General features: G+C 48.3%; 1 protein-coding gene across 4 annotated transcripts in view; it reads right to left on the bottom strand.

The window, feature by feature from the left end:
• The window catches only part of UBQLN4 (ubiquilin 4), a 404,884-nt gene that overhangs the window by 277,274 nt on the left and 106,713 nt on the right, over positions 1–20,897 (bottom strand). For all 4 annotated transcript variants that reach the window (XM_069607136.1, XM_069607138.1, XM_069607139.1 and 1 more), the window contains exon 3: positions 581–816. In XM_069607136.1, coding sequence (XP_069463237.1) covers positions 581–816 — 236 coding nt within the window. The remainder of the gene's footprint in view (positions 1–580; positions 817–20,897) is intronic.

The raw sequence follows: 20,897 nt of genomic DNA, 5'->3' as shown, positions 1-20,897 counted from the left end.
TAGTGGCCTACTGGCTGATGGACGACAGGGAAGCATTATTACTGGTATTGCCTGATGGGGGTCATGCAAAACTATACTGGTTAATTAATAGATGCCTACTGATGTCCAGTAGTGACAGTTACTACAGATATTGCTTGTAGGAGGACATACTTCTACTGACCGATTGTGGGGGTTCTGAATGTCCATTTGTATGCGTTGGTAGCCTATATTAAAAAAAATATATATACATTTTATTGCATTGTATTGTTTATTTATAACTTAACACCAGCAAGTGTTTTCCAAGCGTGAGATCCGGATTCGAACCGGAATTGCGCTGCGTTGTCTTGCTTTCAAGACAAACATGTTTGCCCCTGACCTATCCTTCCTCCTATTCATGTTCAATGATGCCCTATTTGTGTTGTGCATGTGTGCCGAATACCAGCCCAAGCACACATGCACTAGACAAGTAACAGTGGCTTAATCTAACCTCATTTTTGCTGGGCATAACAATGAAATTAGTCCATACAAAAAATCCATGTGCTTTGAGGATTAATTGCTGAGCAGATGACAAAATAACTAGTAAATAATAGTATGTACTCACAGAGGAGAGATGCTGGATTGCTAGGCGTTCCATCTGAAGGAGTGGTTGTCGTCGGTACCCCACTGCTCCGGCTGTTGCCGATCCCATCGGCTGTGCCACTACTATTCTCTGAAGGGGCACTGTTGGAGGTAGATGGCTGAACAGGTGTCGCCTGAGATACGGGGGTAGAGGCAGCAGTGGCAGCAGTAACAGCAGCACCAGTGGCTGACGAAGAGGCAGATGTTGGATCCTGTGTTCTAAAACAAAGATGCAAACACATTATCTTTAAAAAATCAAATCTGCTGGATTTGAAAATGTAAAAAGAAATCGGGTATGTCTAAACAGATGGGACATAATGGTTATAAAAGCCTGAGAGAGAAGGTCCAAAAGGTACCCCCCTCACTTCTACATCAAGCTACATGGAATTGTAAGCTATGCCTTCTGCCATCTCTTACATCACTATTCTCAGATAGTACAATTAGGGATATTGACACCAGCATTGATAACTAAGATCAGGCTACAACAGTTGGGTTATTTGAACTGAACCAAACTAGTCAAAAAAGCTTGGAAAGGAAACGTAAACAAGAATTATAAGCAGAGTACAAAAGTAATTAATTTATTTGCTATAACGGTCAAATATTTATCATAAGATTGATCCTGACTAAATTAAGACTGGAACGGGACTGAGTGTAGTATTGTTCTTGGAAACACTAACATAACTTATTAGAATTACATTTATTTGGTGGGTTCGGGGGCGGGGGATATGCTGTCCCATTATATGGGACCACTAAACTTGCTTAATCGCTCTGTCAGGGGCCCCTTGGGTTTTTTTTTAGGGTACAACTTTTTGCGGTCCACAGGATTTCCACTGACGTTTTGCAGCCACTCAAAACAGTTTTTAGAGTAACTGGCCATAGCATAGAGCTCACCCATAGCCCGGCCCTGCACCCTTTGATTGTGCTTTGAACTGATTCAGCCAGGTTCCGGGCCCTATACAGACAAATACGCTGCTAAGGTAGACCTGGGTGTGTGGCATTAAAGGTGAGCCTCATTAGCTGGCTGTAAAAACCGTTGTGCGAGTGACCTTGTGTGTCATTGGGGGACTGGCTCATGCCAATGAGGAACAGGGAGCTCTGATAGTTTATCCAAAACCTGAATCAAGGTGCGTGGAAGATCTGTCAAGTCGTAGTGTCAGGAGTGAGACCGGTGTAGGGCCCCCAACGAGTCCACACACAATAACACACAATAGTTCAGCTTAGACCGCATGTTTAATTTATTAGGTCTTTCATAACACACAAGAAAAGAAAGCAGCAGTTGGTACTATGGCACAAACTATATTTAACAAATATATACATTCACCAGTAGGTTCACTTAGAATACATCAATCAATAACTAACCAGGTGAAACAGGTAAGCACTCTGATGCAGGTTAACCCCTAAGTGCTACGGACAAGGTATATCGTCCTCAGTACGTTTGCAGTGCGGAGGACGAGATACCTCAACCTTTTTAGCACTTTCGTTTGTGCGATCACTGCTTTGCAGTGATCGCACAAACTGGAAATCCAACCCCAGGGCTATGCGAGGATGAGGAGATTCCTCCTCACAGCCCAGCAGTTGGATTTCCTTCAGGTTTCACGCCAGTGCGCATAATGCCCGCTGATGTGACAATGGATGTAAATTTCACTGCTGCAGCCATTTCTTGCATCGGCAATGAAAAGGAAGATGTTCCTCCCTCTATATCCAGCATTTCTATGCCGTTTTGATCGAGGGAGGGGTCGTTGGAAAGGGGAGACTCTACCCTTTCCAAAGACACCATTGTTGAAGAATTGCTGGGCGTGGGCCCAGCAATGCCCCTAGAACACCAGGGACACTTTTTTGAAGTCGGGGGTGAGGGCGCCGCTTAGTATATAAACGGCTCCCTTCCCCTCCTGCCCTGCCCCTAAAGCATGGCAGTGCGTTTTGCCTGCCCTGGGGGCAGATGGGCACACCAATGTGCCCATCAGGGATATTTTTTTATATAAAAGGGGAGTGGCCCTCTTCACCCCCCCTGCCCCAACTGGATGGGGCATGTCATTTAGCCCTCCCTGGGGGCAGATAGCAATCTGCCCATAGGAAGAGGCAAATGTGTATTCACTGAGGGGGGTCACTAGACGACCAGGGATGGTTTTTATAAGGGAGGGGACAAGGGGGGATCCCCCCAGACCAAATGGATGGGGAATGTAATTTAGCCCTCACTGGGGGCAGATTGGCAGTGTAAACTACCAATCTGCCCCTAGGGAGAGGCAAATGTGTTGGTCACTAGATGGGGTGTGGTGATAGGAGCTTGAGAGTTATGATTTTCTTTGCTGGGCTGACCAGATAATGAACGTTTTCTTTTGTTTACAGGGTTTTTATGCAAGAAACAGCAGCATGGTTATTCAAGTCTGGTTTTGTCTACGGTTGGGGCCTAATGTCAATGGAGTTGGTGGGGCTGGATTGTTGGTGTGGGCAGTCTGGGGAGGTGTTCTGGAGGGCTGGAACATAATTGCAGGGTCAGGCCACAAATTGCCCCCCCATGCCAGCAGAACATTGGTGTTTCCCTGGGAGCAGCTGTTTCCCATGCCCTAAGTGAGTAAAGTATGTACTGAGCTCCATATAGCTGCTTTGCAAATGGCGTCCAGCGGGACCTTTGCGATAAAAGCCAAAGTAGCTCTTGTACCCCCCCCTAGTGGAGCGAGTACTGAATTCCCCTGGAACATGTTGTGATGTTAGGAACATGTACCGCGGGAGTGCCCACTTCCATATTTGCTTTGCTAGCCTGGATAGATTTGGAGAATGTGTACCGCCCCGCTTGTTTATATAAAACATTGCAGTGGTGCCGTTTGAGAATTTGTACTGATTGATTTGTCAGTTGTGCTTTGAAGGCTTGTAGCACTTTGTGTACTTCTAGGAGTTCCAGCAGGTTAATGTGGTTCTGTGCTGTGATTTGAGTCCACAGACCATGCGCTGTGAGATGAAGGTGATGGGCCCTCCACCAGGTGACAGATGCGTCCGTTTTAACAACCGATTGCACCGCAGGTCGTAGAAGGGGTTTCCCTTCAATAGATTCTCCTTTGTACACGAGCGCAGAGCTTGTACTAGGGTTGGCAAAACGACCACTAGATCGTCCCACTGACTGTTTGCCCGAGACCAATGTTTCGCCAACCACTCTTGTATTGGGCGCAATTGCTTTGCGTACGGTTATCTGGCAACCGGCTAGATAGAGTTATCTGCAGCAGTATGTTTTGTACGGTTTCCTTTGATGGAAAGTCTAGACCCTCTTCTGTTTTATGACAGCTCTTAGGAACGTTTTGGTACAAGGCTCGAATTTCTCGTTGATTGAGAAATACACTTGAAAAATTAGATTGATCATTGGGTACTTTGCTTGCAAATTTCGGGATTCTCTCCTGTGATCAGCCAGTCATCCAGGTAAGGTACACTGGGATTGACTCCCAGCGTAGGTGCGCCGCCAGTAGCTTGGAGAATACCCTTTGAGCGGATGCTATGACGAAGCAAAGCACCTTGAATTGGTAGTGCTGGTTTGCCATCTTGAAACACAAGAATTTTCTGTGCATTGGGAAGACTGAAATATGAAAAGTATGCATCTTTCATATCCAAGGTTGCCATGTAGCTCCTCAGCTTTAGCAGTGGGATTACTTCCTGTAGCGTTGTCATGCAGAATTTCTGTGGCTGCGTTTGCAGGGCGCAGATCTAAGACAGGGCGCATCACGCGATCTTTTTTTGCAGCACAAGGAAGTACATTGAATAGACAACCTTGTTTACCTGGTTCGCTGGGACTTCTACGGCATCCATTAATAGCAGCGACACCACCTCTTCCAATAGGATGCGCTTTTCTCCTTTAGTGGTGGTCCTTTGCCTTGTGGGATGGTTGGCGAGTTGCTGTAGCAGTTCTATACAAACCGTACGCCAGGGTTGAAAGTACCCACTTGTCTGAGGTAATTCCCTTCCATACGTGGGTAAAGTATGTTATGCAGCCTCTTACTGGAGTGGCATGGGAGGGACCCTGTAGTGGGTGGTCATTGTTTGGGCGGTGTTGAGCAGCCTCTGGAAGAGGAGGATCTACCCCTGCCGTGAGATCTTCTCTGGCCTATTTAAAAACCTTGAGAGGACTGTACCTGTGGTTAGGCTCGGGACGAGCTCTAACCCTGGTTATACCCTGACCGCCGTTGTGGGTTTTGCCCGCTAAAGCGGCGAAAATGATAACCCTCTCTTTGGTTGGAAGGTTTATTAGTAATTTGCCCTAGTGCAGGTATTGTACTCTTTGGCGCTCTTGAGGGAGTCTCTACTGCCTTGCTGAACAACACGTTTTGCTCTATGGCCATATTAAGAAGAGTGGCTTGTGTTTCGAGCTTAAACCCAGACTGGCTTAGCCATATGTGGCGTTTGATTAACGTGCCCTCAGCAATTATCCACCACCACATTATCTGCTGCATCTAGGTTGTTCTTAAGAATGCATTTTGCAACAGCTTTACCTTCTACAACGAGAGAGCCAGTTGAGACTTAAGGGGCTCTGCGGCTGAAGCTATTTGTTCGGCCAACGCATCCCACTTATGGCAGTTGTAGCTGGCCAGTAAGGTGCTATTGTTGGCGATTCTCACCTGGTAAGCTGCCCAAAAGGCTACTTTCCTACCAAAAGCAGCTATTTCTTTTAAACTTTCTTTATCCAGGGGTCCTTACGAAGAGGCTAAAGGTGTTTGTGCTATTTTTCTATTGGTTCTAATCACTAATGATTATGGTTTTAATTGTCCCCTGATGTAAAGGGGGTCTGAGGGAGCTGGCCGGAAGACTATAGGCGGTTTCACAGCCTGTGTTATATTAGGGGTCACTAGAGAGGGCTGAATTCGCCTGTGTACAGAATGGAGAATTGGAATAAATTGGGTAGTGGCCTTTTTATCTCCCAAAATGTTTTCAACAAAGTCCTGGTCTACCTGGGTCTCCTGCAGATCTAGCTTAAAATGTTCTGCTGCTTTTAGAAGCAGATAGTTGTATTGAATTTGATTGTCGACCGGTGAGTCTGCCACCGGTGGGTCTGAATGATCAGGCGGCTGTATAATGTAGAGGTGCTCGTCATCGTAAAAAACTGGTCTACATCCCCCATGTCCCCTTGTTCTACAGTGTCAGTGCATGTTCCAATGTCCTGGAAGTCCTGTGTCGACTCATAACAAGCAAGCTGCCCTGGGTCCTGCTGAGAGGAGGGTGCTTGTGTGGTGTGTGCGGGATCTCTTTGTGGGGGCTGTGTAACTGGGGCTCCACTAGGTGGTCTGCTGCGTGGAATACCCTGAAGGTTTACTAACACCTCTGGGTGGTTAAAGAAATTGGCCAGTGAAGACATCCATCTCATGTCCTTATCTATGTCTTCTGCAGACCATTGGGATGAACTTGGGACACTAGAGGGGGCAAGAGGGGTGTGTGTTGGATCAGGTACAGGGATTTTTGTGTGCCTCATTGCGCCTGAAATGGTCCCCTCCCCTTGGGTCATAGTATCTAAACTAGAGCCCTCTTTTAATGTCTTTGAGGATTTGTAATTTTTCGATGTCCCACCTTTTAGTAGCATGTCCGGGATGTATTTTTTGATGAGCGCACTAATCTTCGAGCTCTGGTCTTCGCACAGGCCTTCAATGGGTCTTTTGACTGTCGTTGATCGGTATGCAAGAGGGCAGTCAACGTGTCTTTTTATGCTCGGTCGTCCGCGTGTGTGGACTTGGAGGTTTTGTGCTCAGCGTTAGATCCGGACTTGCCGGTCGATTTCGGGGGCCCGTCGTGAGGCGACGGCGAGCGCGATGGCCCAGGGAACAGGGAACTGTCGGCCCTCCCCCTTGACGCTGTGTGCGTCCTTCCGGTCAGCACTGAAGTCGACTTTTGGCCGTGGGTTGCGTGCTTTGTGTGGTGATGTTTGTTTGTGCCAGTGCCGTCGGGTGTTGTCCTCGTAGCAGAGCCACCGGCTTGCGTGATGGGGTCGGGGGCTTGCACGCGGGTATCTGACGGATCTCGTTCGCCTTCTGCGTCACTAAAGGCGCTGATGCGGCCATCACTGGAGGCACCCTCAACGTCCATGGCGGCTTCAGCCTGCATGGCATGGTGGGCCCAACGCTGTGTCTTACGGTCCTTAAGAGTCTTGGGCTTGAAGAGCTTGCAAGATTTGCAGTGGCCTTCATTATGGTCCCTTGGAAGACAAAAATTGCACACCCGGTGCAAGTCTTTCGAGGGAAATTTTCAGTTGTAAGATGGGCAAAATTGAAATTGTGTATTCTCCGTAGGGTATGGGGAAGAAAGCCTGGTAAATTGGGTGGGTAGAGAAGGGAATATGCATTCTCATAGGGAAAAGAAATGAACCACTCCCACTCTCCCTACTGTGAGGGCCGAGGCCGTCTGAAGTTCGTTGAGATGAATTAGAACAGTCGTCGACAAAAGCCGTTGCCGAAGGTCCTGTAATGGAAGGCTAACGAAGGACAGTAAGAGTATACGATAATTAATAATGTATGCAAGTAATAGCGATAGCCCGAAGGAACTCCGCTTTGAGCGACCGACAATGATGGCACAAAAAACTATGAGGGACCGTGACGCGTGAAGCACCATGGGAACAGTAGACGGTTCCTGCTACTTAGCCTGTAACAAGCTTCTCAATAAGCATTTTCTTTTGTAACCAGTCTAGTAAATGCCATGCATTGCAGCATTCAGCACCTGCTCACAATAAGCAGGATCTGATTTTTGGGGTGGGGGCCCCCCAGGCCAAACAACCTCCCATCCCCAAAAATTTCACTAAAATGGCATATGTTTTGCAGTCTTTGCAGAAAAATTGGTGCTGGCTTGCACCAATTTGCACCCAAGCAAAGCAAAACAACATTCCTCTACATTGTTAGTGGCAAACCTGGGGGCATGGGAGGACTGGCCCAGTGCATGTTGGCCAGCCCTCATGAATCCTTGCTGCTTCCCGTTGGGGGCGTGGGACAGTATTGATGGTCTGGCCCCATTTTGCCAGCTCTGGGAAGCAGAAAGGAGCATTAGGCCACCAGGGAAAGGATGATGGGGTGGGGTTTCCACAACGGGCTAAACAGACACCCACCTCCATCCCTGAAAATTGTCACAAAAGGTGACACAAGGTTTTGCATTCTTTGGGGGCAGATGGGTGCTGTATTGTACTGATCAGTAAAACATGCTGGTGTATACAGATTGGTGTACTTGGGAAGCAAAGGACTGGACCTGTGGGCCAGCCCTACCAGGAAGGTTACGTTATGCTGATTTATACCGCGCACCGCTACCACCCAGGGGCAGTCTCCAAGCGTTCAGAACCAGGAGGAACTGGCATCTGTGTGTGGTTTTGCATGTGGAAGTTGGTACGGGAGGCCCCATGCTTTATAACCGTATGACTCAGGGCCTTGGGTGTGTGCTAGTGATTGTGTGTTGTGTGATGTTGGGGTGGGTTGTGCACAGGTGGCCGTAGCTGTAAGACTATCTGGTGTCTTGGAATTTCTCTTCCCTACTATGCCCCCCAGGAGGTGCAGATCCTTGCTGCTACCCTGGTGGGACAGATTTGGGGGTATTTTCCACCATTTTGCCACACCCAGGGAGCAGCAGTGGCTACTAAACCCTCAGGGATTCCTTATAGGAGAGAAAGGAGGGGCCACTTGCCAGACAAGCAGGCTTCTCCCCTCTGGACTCAAAAAGGATGGATCATACAATCTTTGCCCTCTGAGGGAGCCTATCGGCAGCAGAATCTGCCAATCTGCCCCTAGGGAGGGGCACATTTCATACAGCCGCCCTGCAGCTCTGGCCGGGCTGTGTTTCAGCTTTTCCCTCCAGGGAAGGACGTGGGCCATGCCGGGGCGCCATGGAACTGCTGCTGGGCTGGGGCTAGGCCACATGCGAGGCAGACTCCCAGGACTGGGGCAGCACCCCCGGCTGACCTAGAGCTCTGGTTGGGCTACTTTACAGCTGTTCCCTCCGAGGAGGGATGTGGACGCTGCCAGGGCTCCCTGGAACCGCCACTGGGCAGGTGGTGTTTTGCTAGAATTTCGGTCATCTCACAGTGGGAAACATGGGAAAATAGTGTATTTTGTCACATTTACAACTTTGCAGTGCATTCCGGGTAAGCGATTCTAGCACGATTCACGCATCGGAGACCTCTTTGGATTCCCACTGTCTTTTCAGAAATGCATGGGGTTCCCAGTTTACCTTGGAGGCAGCGGCACCCCAGGAGCGAATCAATGGTTGGGTTGTCCACAAGGCAAAAATCCAGTCTTCCCAAGGCGTTTGGTGTCAATGTAGGACGGTAAAATTGTGTTCCCCGTCTGTTTCTATGGTTTCCCAATGGCTAATACATCAAAATAGTGTATTTTCAACTTTTCCCATTTGCCGTGCATTCTGGGTACAAAATGATTTTTCGATCAACAAAATCCAGACTATTTGGCTTCCCCTGGGTTGTTTCTTTTCAAAACTGCATGGGGTTCCAACTGTCCTTGGTGGTTGTGCTGCCAGAGTCCTCAAAACATATGCTTGGTGCAAGCCCAAATATGTTATTCACAGAGGATTTCCAAGGTGGCAGTTTAGCTCTTTCCCTTCGTCACAGAACAGTGCACCCACATACGTGAAGAACCATTTTCATCGAGGCACCTGTGGCAACTTGAGAAGGTAGGGCATGCACGGTTTGCTGCGCATTTCGTGTTTTCCCAGTAGCAAGTACAACACACTATATTTTTTCAACTTTATCATTGCCATTCATTCTGGGAAGGAAATTACTATAACAATGCATGCTGGGTGTATTTGAATTCCCATATGTGGCTTCTTTTCAAAAAAGTATGCATGGTTACTCCATTTGTGGGGGAAATGCCTCAGCCCTAAATCTATCGGCTGCCCATAGGATCTAATACACTTTTGCCAGAGCATTTGCCATACCCATGATTTAGCCATTTCCTTTGAGGCCAGGGACAGTGCACCCACACGTGAGGTACCATATTATATCGGGATACCTCTGAGATGGTAGAACGTTTTCTCTTGGTTGTGATCAAGTTTTTTCATATATTTCCTACTGCATCCCTTTCATTTCACTAATGTGCCCTACATTTAGTCACTGCCTTAGGCACTGTACGCTGTTCTGACCTGCGCAAGTCACCTATCCTTCAAAAGATCAGCCTGTACTCTTTCAAAAATGGTATGCTTGCCATTCTTCACCACATTGGTTTTCGTTATTTTCAAATGCTAAATACGTCCGTTTAGGCAGTGAGCATACAAATACTGTGTACCATGGCTTGGTTTTTGGCTCGTGGTATTACTTGTTTTGTGAAACATTACCAAAAGTGGTCTACAGGTTCTTCAAAGAGATCCTCACCCTGATCATAAGGGTGCTGAGGGGCATCCTCTGGTTCTGTCAGATCAAATACCTCCTCCTGAGTAGAGTGACTGAAGGTCCTTTGAAATGTAGACCTCATAGGATATAGGTCATCCTCTCTAGGTCTCTTGGGAGTGAAACGTTTTGGTAAAGTCCACAAGTTTTGAAAGTTTATTCATGTACCCCTCAAACATGTCCCTGCTCCATAAGGATGACCCAGAGTGGTGTAGGAGGGAGGGTGGTGGGGTGGCCCTTCTTGGGGGAACTGTCTCTTTAGGCTGTCAGGCTTTGTCTGCCAGGGTGTTAGACAGGGTCTAGGAACCTTCAGAATACTCTTCCTGACCTTCTGTATGTGTCTTTCGAAGTGTCTCTGGGCCCATTTGCCGCAGAGATGATGTTTGCGAGACTCGAGGATCTCTGGCGTATCTTGAAGGGATTTAGACAGCCCTGGCGGCTTTGTCACGGTTTTCGACATTGCCGAAACCGGTGTCAGCGCGCTTTTCTGAGGAGTCTCTGCACTTTTATGAATTTTGGTGCCGACGCCCTTGTCACTGAAATACCCGGACGCATGCCACCTAGACGGTTGCAGGGTGGGCTGCCGACACACTGGATCGGAGGGTTCTCGCGAAAATATCTGCGTACCTGTTGGATCTTTGACCGTCCCGAGGAGTCCGTCGAGGCCGTTCGAGGGGTTGTGCGGTTTCCTTTGTGTGTAGTGCGTGCGTCCCTGTCGGGGTGTACACTCCCCATAGCAGAACCGGTGTCCTGCCTGCCGAGGACGGACGACTCAGAGCGTGGCTGCTCCGAAGATAGGTTGATGGCTTCCGCGTCTGAGCCACGGCTGTCGCTCAATTCCTTGCCACTCTCAGCACCTGTGGCGGCGTGGGAGCTACCCTCAGCCTGCATCATGGCATATGCCACCCACCGTTTAAATCGCCGTTCTTTTATAGTCTTCAGATGTAAAACATTGCACATTGCAAGACCAACGGGACTCCTTGTGGTGATCTCGAGGTAGACACTTATTGCACCTCCGGTGCGCGTCTTTCCTGGGATATTTGCCTTTACAAGAAGGGCAACATTTAAAAAGTTGTCCTGTCCATAGCTCAGGTTTATAGCGACAGCAAAACCAGAAGGGAAAAGGGGAGAAGAAAATGCATTCTTGAAAAGAAACAAGAGCCCCGGACCCCACTCTCCCTACTGTGTAGGTCCTGGCCTGAGGGCCGAGGCCACGTGGTTGACCATATCGACCTGAGCACCAGCCAGCCAAGTCTGGAGATGTCTTCTGCGGTCTTCGGCGTTGGCTGTAAGTAGTCAATGGAGGGGACGAATAATACACAATGACCAAAGGTCGTGGACAAAATTATTATAGCCATTTTTATCCGAGCTCTGCATAAGACGACCAGCTAGCTGGGTGGAAGAAAACAATTTGAGGGACCTCGACACGCGAAGGATCTTGGGCACACTACACGTCACGTTAGGGATAGAGTTACAAGCACTTCCATGTCGGCGTCCACTTTCGATCCTCGAAAGACAAAATGCAATAATCTGCGAGTACCACTAGATGTCGGACTATATGCACAGCATGTAACAACTAAGCAGATTCATAAGCATCAGAATTATTATTACCTAGTGTTCTAGTAGAAAACTTGATCGTTTGATACTCTGCACATCTGCCACGTGGATAATCAGAATTCATTTGCCCTTTATTCAAATCGAAGTGCGTTACTGTTAAAACATTAATAAGCCAATTAATTATTCCAAATACCCAGTTAACATCACTATACCCCGCTAAAAAGTGGTCGTCAAATGCTCAAAGTTCCGACCAATGTTTGGCGTCAAGTTTTGTGTAAATTCCCTTTTGGGGAGAGAAAAGTGGCTCAATCCTTCAGAAATGGTTTTCTTATTCCCAACTACTTATCACCAATTTAACAGGACCCAGAAGCTTTAAAATTGCCATTATATGCCAATATAGCCATTACATGAAATAAGCCCGCCCCTGAAACCTGCTTGGGAGGGCTTCAATATATTGTTACTCCTCCAGTTTCAGCAAAACATATTTGGAGAATATCTTACTGGCAATGTCCAGTAAGGAAATTGGACTATAACCATGGGGGGCTGGTGGTCCAAGCATAATAACTCGACAATTGCAAAAACTATTTGGTGAAATTGGAAAACAAAAAGCGCACGTTGATTCCCAAAAAATACATGTTTTTTGTCTTTTAGCGATTTTTATATGCCCCTTTGAAACGATTAATCTGATCAGCCATATACACACCCCTCTTCTATCATGGTTCCATTTTCATTTCGAGAGTCTACATTCTGCATCGAACCATCTGGCATCCTTTTCTGTATCCTGGAACTCATGCTGAACTGGGGGCTGCCGTTTGGCAATAGCTGTCCCGGATAGTTTCTCAACGAAAGACTAAGTCACTTTCCTTTGTGGCCTCTGAACTAACAGTTTAAAGCTAATATCTTAATTTGTGAATCAGGAATTCTTTCCAATGTCTCCTTGTCGAGCTTAGGCATCGCCAACCAGTCCCTCTGCTCGTTACAAATCTTTTTCATGGTGCCTACCCTTGGCCATTGGAAAATCAACTTGAGGATAGTGATCAATATCTGTTCAATTAAAAAATGCACAATTTCATAACATTCCTGAAGAAAACAGTCCACATTGACCGAGGAACAGCATTACTGGTCTTAGGAATGCAAGATCTGCTCTAAAGATCACAGGAAGAACCACAAAGTAAACCCGAAAATCAGTGCTCCATTTGCAACCAATTTTACTGTACAAACATTTGCACTACATTTCTTTAAACATTTTTGCTCGAGAACCTGAAGCCCGTAGTAATGTTTCTTTAGTCCTATATCTTTGAGCAACTTGACTGGTCCCATCTGTCTAAACAAGTACTACTGACCCCTCAATTACCTCAACATTTCCTGCAAACAATCACTTAATGTCAAATTAAATTTAAAGGCCTTTCAAATGTCCATTACTAGAACTGTACGTGCTCTAGATAACTTAAGTATTGAAAATTAAAATGTTCTATTAGCAGTCCTACGTTTCTAATTTGTTTTGCAATCATTTTTCCTGCAACTGAACACCGATCTGTTCGGTCGAAGAATAGCTGTTGCTCGCCAGTTCATTTGATATGCAGATTTTGCTCATAACGCACAAAAGCATGGGGACCTCTGTCTTAGACCCTGGTTTGATGTTTTAGGTTAGCAAATCAAAGGTTTTTAGTACTTTACTGAAGGTTAGATGTTCCTTTGCTGTGCCTATTTCCCTGGGAAGTGATTAACAGTGTTTAGTTGAGCTCCTTGAAAAGGCTGATCCACCATATTTCATTTTCAAATCTTGTCTTGGTTCAATACCAAGGTTACTGCTAGATCTCAGGGATCTTTGGTCTATACATGGAGATGTTTGCTTGCAGGAATTCTACTCCTTGGCCATTTATTGCTCTGTGAACAATGCAGTTTAAAATATATCCTTTTCTTGACTGGTTGCCAGTTGGGATCTTGCAAGGAGTCTGAATTGCTAGGTGATTTTCTTAAAATTAAGCATTTTATTAAAAGACATTACAAAGAAATCTTCACTAAATCTACTCTACCAGAAAATACCCTACCTGGTCTAAAGGCTAAGGAAAAAAGCAAACTGGCCCTCAAACTAAACAAAACATTCAAAGTGAATTATAAACAGCAAAATAGAGAATAACCTGTATGTTGGACTGACCTTACAAAGTCTATTTCCCCAAGGGCTCCAAAGGAAAAAGAAAGCCTTCCAAATGAGAAAAGTTCAAACAGAAATCCACTGGTTACAGCTCTTCAGCTTTCAGTTGAAAAGATCAACTGCCAATGCCAGCCAAGGAAATAGCACCATTGGTAATCCTGGACGTATTCTTCCCAAGATTGTTTTGCCGGATCCACCAGGGGGCGCAGAGATGTGCTGACGCATCTCAGCTCGTCTCCTCCTTTGGGCACCGTTTGAGGGTCTTGAGCACCGCCCCCCCCCCCACACCCCCGGAGTGAGGAGCAAACCATACCCCCACCTTGCCAACGTTGGTGGGCACATCACCCCGAAATTTGAACTTCTGCAGTGGAGCCGCTGCGAAACCGCGGCCCGTTGAAGTTTGGAGGGAGAGGGACCCCTCCCCCCTTGGGCACCGCGGCTCCAAAAGAAACTATGCGGAGCCCGGGCTAGAGAGCGGCCTGTGACTAGGCCTAGCGACGCTGGCTGGCGCCTTTCCCCCCTTCTCCCTGGAGGGAGGTAGTGGTGGCAGGGCGCACCCTGGATGTAGCTGGACCCGCTCCCCCTGGGACAGACGCAAGCCCTCCGCAGCGTCCGGGGAGGGCCCAGAGCGGTGCCGCCGGGTCCCCCGGTGCCTGGAGAAAGCCGGCGGGGAGGCCCCCCTGAACACACGCTTCCTGGAGGTAGGCCCCTCGTGTCAGAGATGTCCGGGGGGGGGGCCTATGAGCTGGAAGGAGGCACTACAGAGATTTCGCCGCCCGCCCCCGGGCCCCCAAGTAAGTCCTGAAATGGCGGCACAGACACACCAGGAAGTGGCGGACACAAGCACTGTCACCAGGGGCATGGCGGCCCTCCTGGAGGAAATTAGAGGCTTCAGGGCAGATATAGCGCTGCGACTGGACACCCTGGATAAGAAAGTTGACAAAATAGACAGAGTTCTAGCGCTCGAGAATAACACTGCCTCCAACGACATCCTCGAGACCCAATTCGATATGCGCCTGGCAGAGCTCGAAAGGAGGGAAGAGAAATGCTCCTTAAAGTTGGACGACTTAGAAAACAGGGAACGTCGGTGCAACCTGCGCTTTCTAGGTTTCCCGGAGCACGAAGGTGAAACGCAAGCGGACATTAATAAAGCCGTCAGCGCAGTGGTTGGTCTGCTGTTCGAAGGAGCCAACACGAATGTGCCCACTATCGACAGGGCCCACAGAGCGGGCGCTTCCTCCAGAGGCCCCAGGTCTATTCTTGTTCGCTTTCACTATTTTGCCGAGAAAAGTAAGATCCTCGAACTGGCTCGTAAAACAGGCCCAGTAGAGTGGGAAGGGGCCCGGATCTCAATCTACCAGGACCTGTCAGCTTTCACACTGGCAAGACGCCGACTATGCGCTCCGTTGACAAAATTGCTCCAGTCCAAGGGGGTCCGGTACAGATGGGGATACCCCTTCTCACTCTCTTTCGAGCTTGAAGGCTACAAATACGCCCTAGTGACGGAGGATGACATCCAGAGAGTGTCCAGCGAACTGTTGACCGGTCCGAATATGGAGCTGGGCGACCAGGAGGATGAGCAAGCACCGACAGGCCCAAAAGGGACCAGGGCCCCAAGGGAAAGATGCAGGGTTCGAGGCCAAAGGAAATTCAGGAGACTGGCCCCGGCATCCCCGGGGCTCCCGGACACATGAAAGGGACTGTGGTGATTAATGAAAAAGCTTGCAAGCAACTTCGTGAGTGGATGGGGGAAACAATTGTTTATACCCAAGGACGACCTTGGGAGTGGGGGGGCTCGAGTTGTTAAGAGTTATTGAGCCCGGAGGGGGAGACAATGGTGGCCTGGTTGGCGATAGGATGACACCAACGACCTGCCAGGCGATCGGGGGGGGGGGGGGGGGGGGGAAGTAAGGTGGTTGGATGTTGGGGTTACAGTTATGGAATGCCAAGTTTTGGGGTCTACTACGCACCCCCAGGGCTTTCACGAGCCTCTAAAGGGGTAGACAAGCACTGTGGGAACAGGAACTGTTGCTGTTTGTTGAGGGGAGCTACAAGCTTTTACCAGTGTATTAATGGATGATTCGCTCCAATACTTGACAGTGGGATCGCTAAATGTGCGGGGGCTCAACTTGCCCACAAAGAGATCGTTGTTGGTGCGGGAATTTGCGAGGCTCCGGCTTCACTTCTTATTTGTACAGGAAACCCACTGGGTCCGGGGCAAGGAACCAAAGCTCAGGGCTAAAACTATTCATCAGGTATACACGGCATCTTCTCAGGCAAAGCAGCGAGGAGTAGCCTTGGGCCCATTTTGTGCTTAACGCCTTGAAATCAGATCCAGAGGGACGATTTCTCTTGGTTAAGGGGGAGGTGCGGGGTCGGTTGTTCACACTGGTGGGTATCTATGCCCCGAATGAAGCACAGGACACCTTCTGGGTTGGAATCAAAGAATAATCTCATTCTCGGAGGGTACCCTATTGGTTGGGGGAGATTTTAACATGGTTCTATGCCCCGAGAGGGACAGGAAGTCTGCTAAACCCTGCCCGAACATGCGCCTTCACGAGAGACTCGCTGTGGCCTTTAGCGAAGTGAACAGGGAACTGGGCCTGAGCGACGCAAGCACCTGCAAGCAGGGTTGGATCCCTGACTATACTTTTTACTCAAGGCCTCACGCAGCTTTCTCTCGTATTGACTACATTTTGGTCGAGACCTCGCTTCAGAGGGAGGTCACTGACTCGGGAGTGGAGATTGTCCCTTGGACTGACCACGACATGGTAAAGATTAGAATGGGCCTCCCCGCCGCCCCAGCAGTAGGATCCCGGTGGAGGTGTAATGACCTTCTTCTGCAGGATAAAGAAGTCCGCCAAGCCCTTCTGGTGGCCATCGAGGACTACTTTTCCCTCAATGATAACGGTGAGGTGGGGGTCATGGGAGTATGGAAGGCATTCAAAGCTACTATCAGAGGTACCCTCATAGGGATAGGATCGGGGAAAAAGAGGGAAAGAGCCCAGGAGGAGAAATCACTAAGGGAGAAGATAGAGGCAATACAACCAGGGGGGAAATTAAAAACTCAGATGTTCCCTGGGAAATGGGAGGAATTGCAGAGGTTACGAACCAGATTAGCAGACCTCCTTGTGGGACAGACGGAGAAGAAACTCTCTTTCTTAAAACAGAAATATATGGAAAAGGGGGAAAAGGCGGATAGGATACTGGCTTGGAGGCTCCGTGAGTTCAGAAACAGCAGAAGGCTTAATTCCATCCGCACCCCGGAGGGGGACTTGACAGTGCAGGATAGTAAAATCGCGGAACAATTCAGGCGTGGGTGACGGGAACGAGGTTGACAGCTTTCTCGACTCCTTCCCGATACCGAAAGCTGAGCTATTGGAGCTGCCCGTAACCCCACAAGAAATCATAGATACCATATCCTCGCTGAAAAGCGGAACAGCCCCGGGGGACGATGGCTACACAGTCAGGTTTTATAAAACATAGGTCCACGCTTGCCCCATTCATGGCTAAGATGTTCAATGCCGCGCTGAATCAGGGCTCCCTCCCACCCACAATGATGTCGGCTTTGATTGTAGTGCTCCCTAAGGAAAGAAAAGATCCCGCCCAATGCCAATCATATCGCCCCATCTCCCTTCTTAACACTGATGTTAAAATTCTAGCTAAACTCCTAGCAAATAGATTAGCGAAACTCCTTCCCTCCCTAGTACATGGCGATCAGGTGGGTTTTGTTTCAGGGCGCCAGGGATCAGACAACATTAGGAAAACCCTCAATCTCATGCATGAAGCTTCAAGACAAGAGGCGGAAGGCTACCTTCTTTCGTTAGACTCAGAAAAGGCCTTTGACCGTGTCGAGTGGCCCTACATGGGCAGAGTTCTCCGCAAGATGAGGTTGGGAGATAACTTCTGTGGGTGGATCGCAGCACTTTACAATGGCCCTTTAGCGAGAGTACTGGTCAACGGAGGCACCTCAGAGCCGTTTTCCCTTTCCAAGGGCACCCGACAGGGATGCCCCATCTCTCCCCTTTTATATGCCCTAGCGATGGAACCCCTAGCGATAGCAATCAGGACAGACCAAGAGATCACGGGATACGGTGTGGCGACTGCGACTTTAAACTATCCCTGTTCGCAGATGATATCTTGGGCTACCTAACCAACCTCCGGGTCTCCCTACCACGATTATTTGATCTCATACACCACTTCGGCTCCTTCTCGGGACTGAAGATAAATACGTCCAAATCTAGCGTAATGCCCATGGGACCAGGTGAACAAGAGATTGAGGGCAGCACCGAAATACTGGGGGTAAGAATAGAGCGGGAATCCACCAGATACCTGGGCACCGCCATCCCCAGAGACCTCTCCCGACTATACCATTGCAACTTCCCGGGGATCTTGGCTCAGGTTAGTAGCGACCTTCAACGATGGGCTCCCCTTACACTCTCTTGGCTGGGGCGCATGGTTACGGTGAAGATGAATATCTTGCCCCGCCTCCTCTATCTCTTCGCGGCACTCCCTGTGGTGATACCCGAGGCCTTTTTTGAGGTTCTCCAATCCCGGGTCCTCCAGTTTATCTGGAATGGCAAAAGGACGAGAATCAAGAGTTCCACTTTGATCCTACCAAAGTCAGAGGGTGGATTCGGTCTCCCGGATTTCAGGCTTTACTATAAAGCAGCCCAGCTCCGAGTAATGTTGGAACATATGAGGGATGACATGGGAACATATTGGACATATATTGAGGACATTCACGCCCACCCGAGGACACCTTTTGTGGGCCCCCCCCTAGGGTTCTCCCCCCACATTTTAGGACTCATCCCACCCTGGCGGCCCTCTGGTCGGTTTGGAGGCCTAACACTGCTAACAAACGACTATCCTCTTGGCCATCCCCCCTGACTTCGCTTTGGGGCCCCCCTATTGATCTAGGTTCCAAGGGATTCCGAGACACCCAATCTTGGTCAGACATGGGCCTGGAGAGAATCTCTCAATTGTACCGTGAGGAGGGTTTTATAGAATATGATAAATTGACCGAAGCATTGGCGGATAACCCTCCCTCAGTCTTCGAATACCTACGCTTGAAGGGGATCTTGACCCACCCTCGTTGGGCCGATCGTCTCAAACGCCCCGTCACCCCTTTCGAGACAATCCTGACCATAAGCACAACGCGGAGAGGCTCCCTATCTAGGTTCTATGGTGTTTTGATTACAGCTGACCTGGAGGGTAGGCAACCTTTCAAGGAGATCTGGGAAACCAGGCTGGGCATGCCTCTGGATGATCATGCGTGGAGGGCGATTTTCAAATGCATTTTCACGGGGTCTCTGTATACGGCTGCTATGGAACATAACTTCAAAATCCTCCATTCATGGCATCGCCCCCCGGCCACCCTGTCCAAAATGTTCAGGGATGTGTCCCCCTTTTGCCCCAGAGGGTGTCTCCAACGGGGCACATGGTTTCATTTATGGTGGGAATGCCCAGTCATTCAGGTCTATTGGTCGGAACTACTTAGCTGGATCAAGGAAATCGAGGGGTTCTGTCCGACCTTACTGCCATTGGAAATCCTCCTGGGCACCCCCGCACCCGAGACAGAACTTAATGCGTTCCCTAAGGTCATTGGGGCCATGTTGAGAGCGGGGAGGCTAGCACTCGCCCAAAAGTGGAAAAGTGTACTGGCCCCGTCCAAAGAGGAATGGCTCTGCAAACTCAGGTCGATCTTCATATATGAAAAGCTTACCGCAATAACTAATGACACCATGACGGACTTTGTGCAAGAATGGACTGCAGTTCTTCTCCACGAGGATTGTATTTCTATGCGCCTGTAGATTGTATTTTAGGTTGCCTCCACGAGATGCCTACCTCCATTCTTCCTTGAGATTGTGATTGTATCCTTCTGTTTAACTCTCAAGCTGAACCCACTGTGTCAAGTGATTTGTCTAATTGGTACTTGGCAAGTAACCCTTCTCCCCAGAGCTATTACTGTTCGTGAACTCTCAAAACTTGGTGTGTTAATTGTGGGTTAGGGTGGGAGGGAGGAGGGTGGTGGGACGGGAGTTAATTTTGGAAAAACGGACAACCTGTCTCTCTAATTTTCTGTGTCTTACTGATGGAACGGTCCGCTTCGTTCAGCCTTATATGTATGTTGTCAATAAAACAAATTGTTAAAAAAAAAAAAGATTGTTTTGCCAAATTTCAAAAGAATAGGTTAGCAAATTCTCCTGCTGCAACTCTAAGTGTTCATAACCTCTGTAGTACATTTAGTAGATTTGTCAGGATGCGTCTTGGGAGGTTTGTTTCAGCTAGACAGCCACCCTTCTACTACGGATACCATGGGAACAGACTCTTGGTTCCATAGTAAGCTACAACTTCACCAAACTTCAATGTAACATCCGTTGACAGTTTTATACACAACCACAGTTTCGATATTTCTACTTCAACTTCGTGCTTCAGGATGGTTATGCATTAAAGACAAGACTGTGCAACCTCTACAGGTAGGCAAGGCACTCTTCTTTCCTATGCTCAAGAAAAGTGCAGCCTCTCGTCTGTTTTACTGGCTCTCGTATAATCTACCTCTTGACCAGTCTCAGCATTACAGATTATTAGTGTAATCTTTTTACAAGTACCCAGCTCCCTTGCCCAGTTTCATTCCCACCGTCTTGGTTCCAATAACTACCTTGAGGTTGTATTGCCACACTTCCAACTTCAGGTAACAATATCACACTTGTAGCCAAACGAGTTCAAGGTAGCAAGGCAAGTGGTCTAGGCTGTCTCAAGAGGTGGTGAGCTTGTAAGGGGTCCTGAATGAGCACCCAGTGAAAAGGTAAGGAACACACTTGGACACGGTATAAAAATCTCTACTTATGGCCAAACAACAGTGAAAAATGGCTACAAACGGGTAATACTATCACACAACCCCAATAATAGAGGCAGTACGGCAAAATACATAAAACCCCTGAAAAGGAAGGTACAGATTAGTATAAGCACGACAAGTCAACAGAAACGAAATCCTAACTTCAGAAGTCCATCCATAAAATGCATGGGGGCTTCGGCCCAAAGGTTCAGCAAAGATCCATACAGTTTTGTAAAGCTGGAAAAAATTAACGTAGGGTCTCTGGGGTCCAATGAACAATTGCAAGTGTTAGGGGAAAAGTTAATCCGACTATCAAGCGGGTTCCAAACTTTCAGAGTGCTTACATGAACAAGCAATGGCAAAGCCAAAATATGTAAAAAGTCAAAAAAGTGATCAAAACTTTTAAAGGG

The sequence above is a fragment of the Ambystoma mexicanum genome, chromosome 1p, assembly GCF_040938575.1.
Source record: "Ambystoma mexicanum isolate Mex_15411 chromosome 1p, UKY_AmexF1_1, whole genome shotgun sequence".
Taxonomy (NCBI): Eukaryota; Metazoa; Chordata; class Amphibia; order Caudata; family Ambystomatidae; genus Ambystoma; species Ambystoma mexicanum.
The sequence above is the reverse complement of the archived record's forward strand: the minus strand, read 5'-3'. Positions and strand labels throughout refer to the sequence as shown.